General features: G+C 37.8%; 1 protein-coding gene across 3 annotated transcripts in view; it reads right to left on the bottom strand.

Moving 5' to 3' along the window:
• Nucleotides 1-15,504, bottom strand: part of SLC8A1 (solute carrier family 8 member A1) — a 429,157-nt gene that overhangs the window by 49,207 nt on the left and 364,446 nt on the right. For all 3 annotated transcript variants that reach the window (XM_069071576.1, XM_069071577.1, XM_069071578.1), the window contains 2 exons: nt 15,311-15,441; nt 11,152-11,251 (listed from right to left, as the gene is read on the bottom strand). In XM_069071576.1, coding sequence (XP_068927677.1) covers nt 11,152-11,251; nt 15,311-15,441 — 231 coding nt within the window. The remainder of the gene's footprint in view (nt 1-11,151; nt 11,252-15,310; nt 15,442-15,504) is intronic.

The raw sequence follows: 15,504 nt of genomic DNA on the forward strand, positions 1-15,504 counted from the left end.
TAGAGCTGTGCAGAGCCTCAGGGTCATCTTATCAAACATCCTTCAATGACAGGTGAAACAATGAAGGCCTGGGAAGTTGAGTGATTTTGCTGAAGGGCACATGGGTAATAAGTGTTATAAGTGAGATCTGAACCCTCAGATCCTCTAATTCTAGTGACTCCAAGTACCCCTTTCCACTCTTACAGCCTATCTCCCCTTTCTCCTAGTAGGAAGGAAGGAATTGCTGATGTCCTCAAGTGGTCTTAGGGATTGGAGTTAGGTCAAAGAAATCCTCACTGTCATTTCTTATGTCCTTTGCACTCTGTGGATGAATCTCAGTCAAACTGAGTTCCTCAGATTTAAGAACTGTCAAATTGATGATACTCTTGAACATAAATTCATTTGAAGATGCTGTCAGACTGATAGATTTCCTGAGCACTGATTCATTTATGAAAGTTTGGAACAACAGGGAAACCCACGGGTTTCAAAGGATGATTATGCCATGTGTGTGCCATAGGACTAGCATGAGACACCAGAAAGTTTTCTTGTCCATTGAATGAGCTAGTATTAGTTTTCTTTTCTTTTTAGAGGGCAATTGGGGTTAAGTGATTTGCTCAAGGTCACACAGCTAGTAAGTGTGTCAAGTGTCTGAAGCTGGATTTGAACTCAGGTCCTTCTGACTCCATGGCCAGTGTTCTATTCACTGTGCCACCTAGCCACCCCTTAATGAGCCAGTATTAACCCCCTGTGTCACTAGACACCCATAGTTGAGAAAAGAAAGCAAAATCTTGTTACTTTTAACAGTCAATGAACTGCTAAATGACTTCACTCAGGAGGAAAAAAGAAAGTGGAAGGAGAGCTTGTCCTACTTGTATTCTAACATGCTGTGATTCTTTTCAAATTACTTAATTTTTCTCTGTCCCTGAATTGGTGGGGGGGGAATGAAGCTAATGAAAAGAGAAGGTTGTAAAGGGGGCCTATTGTGTCATAGAAACTGAAGGAAAATGAGAGCAGTGCTTTGAGAAGTTCAAGCTGTCCGAACATCATCACTTTGTCTTTAGTGTTATAGAAGAGTGTGGTGAGGGCTTTTTAATGTTCCAGTAATTCACTTTATAAGAGTTAGTGAGTCAGCAATATCTAAAGCAAATGAATTTCAAAAGGGTCATTGCAGGGCATAGCAGGTAAGGCTGGTCAATCTTGTTCTCTCTTCCCCATTTCCCACCATTCTCACTGAGAAGTTTGAGGTTGAGAAATCTAGTCCAGAAGAACTAAGTGAAACCAACAAGGAAATGATGATGAATATAGATGAGAAGACCATTCTTTTCTCCCAAATCTAATCATTTGCCAAGTCTTGTCAATTCTAACTTTGTAACACATCTCGTATTCACTTCCTTCTCTCCTTTGACCCTGCCACCATTATGATGTGGGTCCGACTCATGTCATGTCTAGACTATTCCAGTAGTGAAAATAGCATTAGATATGGAATCAGATGACACAGACTATCATGTGCTATTTACTTTATCTTACTTGGCCTTTTTTTCCTCACCAGTGAAATGGGACAAAAAAAATCCCTATGCAACATTTCACGAAATTGTGTTGAGGATAATGTTTGTCGTTATTTCTTAAGCAACGATTTTGACATAGGTCTATTTCCATAATCTGGCACAAAACATTCTGGAACATGTAGTAAGCATCAGAAGAGGGATTTGAAACCAGGTCTTCTAATACTAGGGAAGTTAAGTGACTCAGTAGAAAGAGTGAGGTCTGGAGACAGGAATACCTGAGTTCAAATACATCCTCAGACACTAGTAGCTGGGAGATCCTAGGCAAGTCACTTAATCCTATTTGCCTCATTTTCCTCATCTGTAAAATGAGCTGGAGAAGGAAATGGCAAACCACTCTTGCATCTTTGCCTAGAAAATCCCAAATGGGGTCACAAAAAGTCAGATAATGACTGAAAAATGACTAAACAACAAACTTCTAATATTAGAGGCATTGCCATTTCCATACTCTCCAAGCCGACACAGGATTTTAAGAGGGAATCTGGAGTCACTAGATCCTTTTCAAGCTTTCACTATGAATTTAAAGATGCCAGTAGATAAGTGCATCAAATATGGAGGAGGCCAAAGCAAACTTACAGAAGACCAACATCCTGACTCAGTTATTCTTACCTATATGACTTGAGCAAGTCTCTTCATTTCTTTAGAGATCTGTAAAATGATAGAGTTGGGCCAAATGATTACAAAGGTCCCCTCCTGCTCTAAGTTTTCTGAACCTCCCCTTTAATTCTTGAATGGATTTGCTGGCACTGGCTTTCTCAGAATATGGAAAAAGTACAGAAGACTTAGGTTTGATTCACACAAGAGAAAAGTTCCCACATCTCAACATTCAGCCTCATTCTTCAGAGGCGATGATGCCCTGTGCCATCTCCAGGCAGGTCAGGAAAACATCCTGGGTACTTTGTGCTTAATTGAAAGGCATCCCAAGGGGATAAACAAGAGTACCTTGGGCTACTATCATCCTGAGCTGTCACCTATCTGAGCTAAATCTTCAATGCAGTGAGACAAGACAGATTCTCTTTTGGCCTAGCTTTACCAGCATTCTACGTCTTTCTTCAGCAAGGTTTAAAAAACATTGGAAGCCATGAGAAAGAAAAATATAGTCATGATGAGGATAAAAAGATCAATTTTGTGTTTTCAGACACTTTGAAGGGTGCATAAAATCTGAAGAATTATACTGAAATTGGGTAATATGGCCTTTAAAATAAGCAATAGCTTTACCCCAAATTCCATGACTCTATATATACCTGGCCTGAGAGCATCATAAAGAAATACTCCTTTGCCAGAGGAATACTGACTGTCTATTCCTTTCTTACTTGTTTTACACTCTCAAGGAATCATAGAATTTTAAAATTGGAAGGGCCCTTTCCTGCAAGCAATTTCTCCTGAAGCCATTCCTTTCTACCTGGCATTACAAATACTTGCCAGTAGTTGGGGCAGGAGAGAAACTCAAACTGGAGAGATAATGAATGCCAACGTCACTTGGACTTTCTGACATACTTTCAAGGCACGCTGTAGAATGAGGTTTGCCTGAAAAGTTTCTGCTAGTCACTTAACTCATGTACTTTACTCCTCCTGGTATTAATATTATGATGTGAAAAGAGATCCTTTGGGATATGTGGTTGAATCCTTGCTTTCTCTCCTCCCTACCACCATTGTTTAGAGTGAAATATAGCCCTTAACTCTTTGTACGCTGAAGTATAATAATCTACATATCAATGTTACCATAAAGTTTGGAGTTCCAAAGACTGATCTCTGAAATATAGGAAAAGTGGGTGGTGACGAATGCTTTGCTGTTAATCTCAAATCAACAACATGGAATAGCTAGGTTGAAGACCCAGTGATACCACCTACTAGTAGTGCCTTCATGGTGAAATTACAATTTATATAAGACATAGTTTCCTCTGTTACAATATCTATAAGACTTTAGTTTTCTCCTTAGTCTTTCAATACCGTTTCCTGTCCTCATACCACAATAGGAGTGGGCATACCTAGGGCTGTGCCACTGACAAAGGAGGAAGGAACAGGGGATGAGAAGTGAGATAGGCTGGGGACATGATGCCATGCTCTTGAACTAGGAATGATGAAGAGTCTTGAAGTTGAAAGGCAGAAGGGACATGATGTCCCTGCCCACCATAGGCTGTTGATTGCAGAATGTCAGGCCACTGCTATCTGGGCACAGCCTGGAACCTGTTACTCACTACATCTGAGGGCTTGCGGGGACAGACTAAAGTTAAGTAAATAATTTCTGATCCTATGTGAGTGGTGTGAGCAGGTTATATTCAGCTGAGCCAAGGAGAGAAGGCACAGTGTGTAGTATTAACTTCATTACCATCTTTACAGCAATGGACAGGGCATATAACTATGGATGCTATTGGCTGCGTAAGTGAAAAAAAAATCCTTTTGCTCAGATATCTACTGGGGCCAATTGAGAACTGAACTGCTGATAAAACTCTTATTTCTGGGTTGGGAGATAAGAAAATGATGAATTTCAGCCCTGCCAGGATTTTAGCCTTTGGCCTTAGGTGGATCAGAGATGAAATGGAAGGTATAATCTGTGTTTATGTTTGGACTGTGATTTCATTGGTATAAGTACTTCCATGGAGGAAACTCTTTCCCAATGTAGACTGGAACCAGTTCTACAATTTAGAGTCTTAGAGAATTGTCTAGGTGAACTGAGAAGTCTAGTGACAAGCCCAGGATCACACAATTAGTCTGTGTCAAAGGCAGGACTTGAACCCAAATCTTCTTGACTATGAATCAGCTCTTTTACCATAATGCTATGGTACATCTCCATGTCTATTACATATGAACAGATGCTTCTGCTTTTATTCATTTGTATTTAATTCTGTTAAGTAGTCCTTAATCTGGGGTCCGTGATCTTACTTTCAGAATATATATGTGTGTGTGTGTGTGTGTGTGTGTGTGTGTGTATTTCTTTTGCTTTTTGGAGGGAGGAAGTTAGAGCAATTGGAGTTAAGTGACTTGCCTAAGGTCACACATCTAGTCAGCTAGTTAAGTGACAAGTGTCTGAGGTCACATTTGAACTCAGATCCTCCTGACTCCAGGGCTGGTACTCTATTCACTGTTCCATCTAGCTGCCCCAAAACAACATTCGTTTTTTTCAGAATATTTTGATAACTGAATTTTGATATAATTGTTTTCCTTTATTATCCTATATATTTTGTTTAATTCATTAAAAAACCAATAACAACAAAACATGATTCTGAATAAGGAATCCATAGGCTTCACCAGACTGCCGAAGGAATCTGACACAAAAATGATTAAGAACCCTGGCACAAAAGGCTTATTGCAATATGTTTTTGAAGAAAAAGTAAATAAATTAGGAAACATTATTTACCTAGTAGGATGCAACTTCAAGTCCTAATTTGATTAGGTAATGCTTAATAATCCCTAGACCAATGGGAAAGAAACATTTCCACTCAGGAAGGGATGGACTTTAAAGGGCAAGAGGTAGCAAGCTTTCAGAGGGTCAGAGTTACCCCAGAGCTGCTTCTGGGGTTGAGTGGTGACCATGCCAAGTGATGTGAATGTTTGATTGATAGCCTCATTGCTCTATAGGAACAAATACAATTCTAGTATCCTTCTAAGTGTCACAGGAAAATAACATTCACATTACATACCTCTCAGGCTTGTCGGGAGGATCAAATGAACGAATGCATGAAAAGCTATTTTTTAAACTCTAAAGGGTTACATAAATATAGCTATTAATGTTATTTAAGTCTTGATCTGCTCCTCTGCACTATGGGGATAATAATATTTGCTATGCCTGTGTTCACAGAGGTGTGAGTAAAGTACTTTGATTAAACTGAAACCATAGTAGATGCAATAGGTGGAAAAAAGTCAGAAGAGCCAAAGAAACATAGAATAATAGAAATAGAAAAGGACTTCAGCCCATTTAATTAATACATTACCTTTATTTCATAGTTGAGACCACTCAGCTAGGGAGCCATAGAACCAGGAATAGAATCCAGGTTAGCCAGAGCCTAGTGGGGTACTACTCTCATAATACGTGCTCCTGAGTACATCTATTATTATTGTTCAGTGTTTCCTGGGCAGATCTATGTTCTTAGCTCTCTGCCTAAGCTACTAAACTGCCAGAAATTGGAAGTGAAAAACCATAACTGCACTTTAATATTTTTTTTGCCTTTTTTTTTGGAGGGCAATTGGGGTTAAGTGACTTGCCCAAGGTCACATAGCTAGTTTTTGTGTTAAGTGTCTGAGGCCATGTTTGAACTCAGGTCCTCCTGACTCCAAGGCTGGTGCTCTATTCACTGCACCACCCAGCCGCCCTTGCCCTGTAATATTTTAAAGTAAACCAAGCCCTTAGCCTGAAAATCAACTATGAAACCTTAAATCCATGACTCTCAGTAAGATTTTGTTTTCCAGTAAATTATATGAATTTCATTGTCTGTTAAACCACCATAAGAACATTCCCATTTTTATAGCCATTTAAATTTCATCACACATACCAATATTGAATTTGGGAATTGCTTTTTCATGAAATTAAGCGTCTACAAAATAAGTTTGCTTTCCTGAAATTTTACAGACCTCAAATAGTATATTACTTCAAATGTACCAGAAGCCTGAAAAAATTATTGTGTATTTTTTTGGACTCAAGCCTACCTCCAAGGAGTCACTTGAACATTCAGGAGAAAATAACATCTATAAAGTCACAGACCAGTTCTCCCACTCACAACCTTAGGGGGCCAGTATGGTGCCCACCCACAAGGTAATGATCACAGAAATGCTCACAACATACAAATTTCATCTGAATGATTTGTAGCAATTTGGTTGTTATGGTTACATCTAAAGAATCAAAATTATGGGACATAACAGTTTATTTCATTTTGCTGGAAAATGTCCATTTTCACTTGTGGACCAGGATGGTGGAATGAAGGAAGATTTGGACCCAAGGAAGCCTTGTGTGAGACTCTAGTCTCTGACATTTATTAGTTACATGACCATGCATGATGATGATAATAATTATTAATAATCATTAATATTCATATAGTGCTTATTATGTGCCAGCTTTACAACTATTACCTCATTTGATCCTCACAACAACCCTAAGTGGTAGGTGATGTTTTTATCCCCATTTTACAAATGAGGAAACTGAGGTAAACAGAGGTTAAGTTATTCTCACCCTCTGTTTGACCAGGGTCATAGTAATGTGTCTGAAGCTGGATTTGAACTCAGGTCTTCCTGAATCTAGACCCAGCAATCTATCCACTATGCCACTGTCTTATCTGTCAAAGTTGTATAATGATATTTGTATTAGATACATCATAGGGATATTGTGAGGAAAATAATTTGCAAAATCTCAGGGCTTTGTAAATCTTGATGTACTGTGTATAAATGTATACGCATATATAATATATAGATGCATGTGTATAAATGTATATGCATATATACATTATATATACACATATATGTAAGGATATGAACAATTATAATTTATTATGCTTTTTGGGAGGATAGTTTCAGAATTGTGATTTCCTTGGTGCAGTGAACTCCTTGTGAGCAAACTCCCTACTTCAAAGCAGATCACCACCTTCTCTGTAGCTCATGTTCTTCAATGGTTGTCTGGAGGCACTCAGAAGTTAAGTTACTTGCCCAGGGTCACTACATTGACAGGATATGCTAGAGACAGGACTTGAACACAGATCTTTCTAACTTTAAGACCTATTCCAACTTTACTTTTTGTATGGCACTCAAGTCCCACATGATGGATTGCTTACATACACAGATGATTACTAAATGTTTGTTGAGTAAGGGAATTCATTGGATTATTGCTACAGAGCTTGAAGAGACCTGAGAGTTAATCTAATCCACTCCTTTATATTATAGAAGAGAATACTGAGGTTCAGACATACTTTCCCAAGGTGAAAAAAGTCCTTTGTTTCTAAACCCATACTCCCTTCCCTATAATCCTGTTTCCTCCAGGTTTGTTGAATATGCATTGATTCATAAGATAACATCATATTCACTTAATGACATCCTCTTTAAAGACCTTTGCATAGGCATTATAGGTGGTAAAGTGGTTAAAGAGAGGACTATCAATCAGTCATTATCACACAATAAATTAACCATGGTAAAAATAAAAAAAAAAGTTTTCTTACCTAAGGAGTAGGCTACTCTCTTGGACCATGCCACAAATTTCATTTATTGGAATTGGTCATATGTTCTTGGTCTTGCTAACATCAGGTTCTGATCAATTACTAATGTCTATCCCTTCTACTACACCCCTTTCTTCAGTCAGCTATCTCATAAAATGCATTCTGTAGCTCACGAAGTATCGCAGATGATGGCCAAAGATCAAGAGAGATTGTTGATTGCTCTGTGTGAACTAATCACAACAACAGATTCAAGGTCATACACAATTGAAGCTGGGTTAATAGTTTCTTGTTACTAGAATGAGGTCAGTTCACTAAGTATACAGACTGATAGGCTGGTAAGAGGGTCAGTATGGTATAATAGATAGAAGGACATAGGAAGAAGTAGGTTCAAGCCCTGCATCTGATAATGGCTGCCTAACCATAAAGTGCTGGACCTGGAGTCAGGAAGACCAGAGTTCAAATGCAGCCTCAGACACTCACGAGCTATGTGATCCTGGGCAAATCACTTAACCACTCTGCCTCAATCCGCTAGAGAAGGAAATGGCAAACAACTCCAATATCTTTGCCAAGAAAATGCAAAATGGGGTCATGGAGGGTCAGAAACAATTGAAAAACTGAACAACAAAACCCTTGTCAAGTCCCTCAACATTCAGGGTCTCAGGTAACTAAAACTCTAACGGATTAGCAGCTGATCTGCATGAGTGTAAGGAATTTTTAAATGGAAAATCTCACATACAAATATACTGCATATATATATATATATATATGTGGGAATGTATCTGTATATATATAATCACTATAAATATGTACACATGCACACAAATATGAATGGATATACACATATATACAGCTTAACATATTCCTATGTGTGGGTACATATGCATAGGTATGTGCTTCTGTAGATGTCTTTTGGAACATGTTAATAAAAGGCATATATTATATATACATATTTGTTTATTATTGTATTATATACATTTATATAAATTTGAAATTATATCTTCATACATATTCACACATACACAGACCTATGATTTTATTAGTGCAGGGCACTGTTCTCTTGGCACATATGAGTCAACAAAGGAATGCTTCATTTAGGTAATCATAGTATGAGTGTGATAAGTCTGATATTAGAAAATAGCTTACAGATATATTTATAAATGGACCTGATTATATTCTGAATCCATAATGTAGAGTTAAATACTAAATAAATATCTCATCTTAGTCATCATTCATAATAGCACAGGATTATTTATGGTCATCATAGATCAGAATTGCCAGGGACCTTGGAGGCTGTGTAATCTATGAGTTGGGGTTAATGGGGTAAAGGAAAGCACTCAGGATCACACACACATACACACACACACGCACACACACACACACACACACACACACCCTTAGTTAAAATAAATCTGGCATAAAGAATATTGGATTTGGAGTCAGAAGACAGATTTTTGGTTTATTAATTTATACCTTCCATGTATGACCTTGACCAAGTAATTTCAATTCTGAAGTTAGCCTCAGTTTCCCCCACTATAAAATGAAAAGGTTAGACTAAATGATCCCTAAGTTCCCTTTCAGCTCCAACCTATGATACTACAGTTTGTGGGACAATTGATAAAGATATAAAGTCTACTTGGTATTTAAACTCTATATCATTGGGGTGGCTAGGTGGCGCAGTGAGTAAAGCCCTGGCCCTGGAATTGGGAGGACCAGAGTTCGGTTCCAGCCTGAGACACTTAACACCCACACAAAAATACTAGCTGTGTAACCTTGGGCAAGTTACTTAACCCCAATTGCCCTCCAAAAGGCAAAAACAAACAATCAAACAAAAAAACTCTGTATCATGAATTCATGAGATATTTAGATTTATTGATGAAAGCAATCCTGTGACATGTTCTAGGCTAGTAGATTTGTCACAGATTCCCTCTGTGACTTCTTAAACAAGTCATTTCTGTCTGTTTCTTTATGAAAAAGAGAAGAAGTCATGCTTCTTTGTTGGGAGTGAGGGTGGAGTCAGACGTTATATAGAATGATAATATAGTATATAAATATATATATATAGTATATATAGTAATATAGTATATAAAGGAAAACCCTGAGCTATCTTTTTCAATTCCCTTGCTTCAGAGCAAAGAGTTGTTGAGGTTTCCTAATGCATTTCCTTTGAATGGTTGCTACCATTTAATGTTCATAAAATCTCATGGCATACTTAAATGGAGGAAGCCAAAGAAATGAAAAGCATTATGAATAGCACTAATAATAAGCTGACAAAAATCTCCTCCATTCTCTTTTCTCATAGCATTTAGGTGTTTTTCGTTTTTGTTTTTGAGAGAGAGTTTTGTAATAAGCAATAGTTTGTGCATGAGTGACTTTCTATATTGATACATTTAAGGAATGTACAGGACTGTTTTAGAATGCATTATTGAGCACATAATACCTGTTTGGGTTATTTTCAGCAGGGAAGGCAAATTCCGTAGGCCCCTTTCTGCATCAGATGTACACCCACACATGCCCACACACATATCTTGTATTTATATTGTTGTTTGTATGTTTTTTCTCCCATTAGAATATAAGCACCTTGAGGGCAGATACTTTTTTTTTCTTTCCCCAGAGCTTAGCACAGTGCCAGGCATATAGTAAATACTTAAAAATGCTTGTTGACTGAATCTCATCAATAGGTAGCAAGTATTATATCTAGGTAACTTTTTTTCCCCTCCAGATTCTATGCTTTACCTTGCTAGCAGAAAATCTCTCTCTTTGCCAAGACAAACAAGGATTTGGTAGAGAATAGCACAGTATGGGTAGTTACCAGTGTAAAGTCTTAGTGCCACTTCCTTGTCATCCTCACTGTCCTTTTGAAATTTCCATTGTCATCTTATGCCTTTGGTGGGGGCATTTTTTCATATAAAGCAATGATTGGCTTTTTTCAAAGCACAGGTGAAGACCATGGAAATTTAGAGCTAATGAGACCTAGCTGTAGATCAAAGGAGCCTCACACACCTTAATTTTTTTGACTTTATTCCAACACTTGGTTCTGTACATTCTCCCTTACTTTGTATATAAAGAAATTAAGCCCCAGATAAATTAAATGGCATGTCCAAAGTTGCAAAATTAGTTAATGACAGAGCTCCTGGGACCAAAACTGAAATTCCTTTATCCATTGCTTTTTCTATCATAACATACTGATCTTCTTCATATCAGGTTCTTAACTTTAACATTTATCCAAAAAAAGGGAATACTGAAAGAAGAGAAAAATATTATAGCGGACATCTGAAAATATTTGCTTCACATAGGCAGACACTCTCAATGTGGTCACTAAAAGGAAACACATGCTATATACCCTTTAGATCCCATTGGCTTCCCTATAGAGAAGTCTTCTGGGTGGCATGCTGTGGGCAGCTTGGCCAGTGTACTGAGACTGAGATCAGGGGTGGGTCATCCTAATTTGATTACATGCAGAGGTGGGCACTCACCAGCACTGACAGTGATAGCTTCAATGAACTGTTCTCTCCAGCTGTTAGTCCCAACCACAAGAGCTAGGTTCGTCTTCTTAATAAGTTTGTCCACAGTACTCTAGAGAGGTTGAAAAGAATGAGATAATTATAGCTGGGGCTGGTTAAGACCTCAGGAAATATAAGACCATGCAGGTTTAAAACTCTAGAGTTATGGAAGACAGAGCAGATGTCAGGCTCAGAACAAGAGTGTTGACTTCAATTGCCATTGTGATTCTGTATACAACCGTGGCCCCTGGTTCAAAATGCACACAAATGAAAACCCAGTATGAATATACTCCACTGCCTAACGACAGATGGATACATATTAAGAATGGTCTCAGTGATTGTCATAATAGACATCGAAACACCTCATCTATTTACACTGAATGGCATTGGGGGTGCTTTGTGAATTTTGTTTTGTCTATTGTTCCATCACCCCTCTGCTTCCTGCAACTCATGGGATAGTATGTTCTGCTCAGTAATATGCATCTTATAAGAGACCAGAGTTAGTTGAAAATGATAAATCCAAAGAATTTTTTTTATTCTGTAATGAAGTTCCTTAGGAGAGCATCAAGGTTACTGTGTAATCTACAGCAAATGGAGCTTTCTTTTACCAGCCATTTTGTTAATTTTATTGTTGTCGAACCATCCTCTTTATATTTCTTCCAAAAACACTTCTCTGCTTTTTTGAAATTGATCTTTTATTTTATTTTCATCTATTTTTTTTTACCACTAATAGGCTTTATGCCCCTTGATTTTTTAGACATGTGTCAAACACTTGGTTCTGTACAATTAACACTCTGGTTTTCAAAAGGTCAGTTTTGTCAATTGCAGTAGCCAAGCAATCTTCAGCTAAGAAAGCGGGTGATCTACATACAAGGCCTTCAATCACATAGACTATGGTGAGAGGGCAGGCATTCCTAGCACAGCAGGGCAGCCTTTCCTGGCTCAACTACATCAACTAGTCTACCCAGCCACCAAACTTACTGTCAGCATGTCCTCCAAAGCCCACTCATGGCAAAGAAGCACAAACACACATACAACTTGGACTTAGTTCAAAAATGTACAATTTTTAATGTTGTGGTCGACTATGTATGAGCTATCTGGGGAGGGGTAAGATGTTACAAAATAAGGGGAACCCAGAGAGCATAGTGGTGTTTTGTTATTGCCTCATGTAAAAGGGCAAAATCCTTGACTGAGAGCCAATGTCCTAATGGTGATGGGCAAGCGGGGAAATGTGATTTATTCTGTAACTTGAAACAGTCTCTTGAATTTGGGACTTCCTCTGCATCTGTGTCTTTACATAGACTTTCCCTTAAGCCTGCAATGCAGCCTTTTCCTCAGCTGCTTCTTAAAAATTCTTAGCTTCCTTAAAGGCTTAGCTCAGGCATGCTCTCCTACAAGAAGTTTTTTCTGATACTCTCATTGTTAGTCCTCTCTGTCATTAAATTTTCTTGTGTTTCTTTATCTTTTTTTATATAGCGTATCACTCCCAGCAGAATGCAAGCTTCCTGAGAACATACCCTGTTTTTCACTATTTTTTGTGTCCCCCAAATCTTAGTACTATACTTTGCATGTAGTAGGCACCTAATAAAGGTTTGTTGTATTTAATAGTATTAAAAGCGTAAGTTATTGTTATTACCTATCTGTAGAAAACACATTGCATAAAAAAGCTTGTTAAAACTAGCTTGACAAAATTGAATAGAGAATTGGTTAGTCTGTGAATTGATTCTCTAGCCCTTAGTTAATATTATTAACAGTAACAATAAGAGCTTTCACTACTGGCAATCACAAGATCAAGGGATAAGCATCAGTCTATTCTGTCTTGGATTAATCCATCTCTCCACAAGTAACTATGGCCTTTGGACTACTATCAGGCCAAATCTCTATCTACTATGTTATAGAAGTGAACCTTTTGCTTACCAGACCCAACAGACATATCAGAGTGGTCTGGCCAAAGTTTTCAGTTATGGGGTTTTTAACCCAGATTCTCTAACTTTGAAAAATATATGATATGATATAAATAACAAAACATGATATGATGTGACATAACATGACTTAATGTGAGGTGACATGATGTGATATGACAATATAACATAACATAATATTGCATAACATAACAATATATGTGTACATATGTATAATGTATATACATATATAAATAATAACTGTATTTCAATCAATTGGTATCCTTTGGAATCTTACATATTTTATTTCGTACGTTTAAAAACATTTTTCTGGGAAGGGGCTACAGACTTCATCAGACTGCCAAAAGGGGTCTATGTTACAAAGATGGTTAAGAGCCCTTGATCTATTATAGGCTGAAGCTAAAATGGAAAGCAGTTTGTTTAGCAGAGCACTACTAGTGTGTAAAAAAAAGCTCTGATAATTGAACTTTGGGTCCCCTTGTTATAAGTATTGTTCAAAGAGAAGAGTCTTGAGAGAAAGGAAACTTTTAAAAAATGTATGCAATCCAGGGCAGTTATTATTAGAGCTTAGTTTGCATATTTATATCCAGGAACTTTATGATACTCAGGGCTATTCCTGGGATTCAATTGGCATATATATCCCATGGCCACGTGGGAGAGGGACATATGGAGGTAAATTGGTGATTATTGCCAAGTCTCTCCCACCATAGATTTGGACACTGTTAGAAGGGAGTATCAGCTCCCTGGTGATTAGGATAGCTCACTTAAGCAAGGGGAGTGTTAATGGATCTGTGCCCTGCCTTAGGGTACAGAAGAAGACAGCAGATAGGCCACAGTATTGTACAGATTTGCTTTTCTGGTAAGACTCTGGAAGATTTGAGTAAGGTGATTAAGAGACTTGTTACCTGAAAGCATTATTTCTGGAGAGAACTGTACATAACTCAGATTCTTCTCATCACCTCTCTGGGACAGAATAAAAATTTATTTAACATCTATTCCTTTTTCTAGTTTTTCTATTTTAATTTATTGTCCGAACTGCTGTCCAAATACTCTGCTTAGATCATTCTTTCTCAAAAGCCTTCAAGGGCTCTCCATTGTTTACATCTTAGCTTGACATTTAAGACCTTTCATAATCTGGCTCTAACATAACTTTCCAGCCTTATATGGCATGGCTCCCCTTCATGGAAGCCAAGCTGTGGCCAAAATAGGCCACCCATCATTCCCTGAATTTATCCTGTCCTTGCTTACCTCTATGCCTTTGCTTATGGCTTTGCCTGTCTCTAGCAAAACTCTGCATTCTATTAAAATTCTTTCTATCCTATCCATATCATGTACCCCAATTACCCATGATTCTTCTCTTATTCTTTTATCCAGAAGTAATCTCTTGCTCTTCTGATCTCCCATAGAATTTTATATATTTCCTATTTACTTGATATATTCTAACTTTTTAAAGTAGGATGATATTTGACTTATTTCCCCTATATACATCATGGGAAAGGTTTGCTCTTGTAGGTTTCCAGATGGCAATTAATATAAAATTTATTTATTTTTTCTTACTATCTAACAGCAAGAAATACCATGCCTTATACATAACAGCATGCTCCATAAATACTTTCTTTTGAACACTTGAGTCTAAATATGGTTGTTTTAAGAACCACGTCGCCATTTCACTGATATTGCTTAGTTCCTTAAATCGCCTTAAAAAGGAGGAAAGTATAAATGAAAGCAATATCATGGCAGAGATAGCCAAAGCTAACAGATGAACAAGATAAAAGTAAAATGGTCCTCTCATCTTTAATGATATGTCTACTTTTCTCTGACACATTTTTTCATTTTAACCCTGTATACAGAGCATAATCTTTTAGATTCTATCTTTACCTCGGTATTTGAATCTTCCCTTGAAAATTCCATTATATAAATTCACCTTAGAGTCTTTAGAATGTTTGATGAACTAGCTTTGCTTTTCAAATCACAGGCTTGGATTTAGTCTTGCTTTAACCCCTTACCATTAACACCATATCCCCAATATTCGTTGCAAGCCCATCTTGAACTCACAAGGCAACAAGTACCCAAGGTTTTATTTTACTATTTACACTGCTGTTGCTTACAATTTGGGCAACATGGCCAATGATCTTGGCCAGCAGGCTTCCAAGAAGCCCAGAAGTTTGTGGGAGAATCTGGCTTTGAAGTGACTGTGATAGGGAGTATACCTTGAACTCATAGGACTCTTCAATGATGACTTCCAATTTGGTATGTTCTCCAAGGATTGGGCGCCCCATCTCTGCAATGCGCCGTTCCTCTTCCTCTTTGCTGGTCAGGGGTTGTTTGTCATCACATTCTTCTGCAAGAGGGAAATAGGAAAATGCTGAGGAACATGGTGACTTTTACTCTGGAACCCTGGCTT

The sequence above is a fragment of the Petaurus breviceps genome, unplaced genomic scaffold (genome assembly GCF_028583685.1).
Source record: "Petaurus breviceps papuanus isolate PSGF00001 unplaced genomic scaffold, PetGlider_PUasm1.0 90842, whole genome shotgun sequence".
NCBI lineage: Eukaryota > Metazoa > Chordata > Mammalia > Diprotodontia > Petauridae > Petaurus > Petaurus breviceps.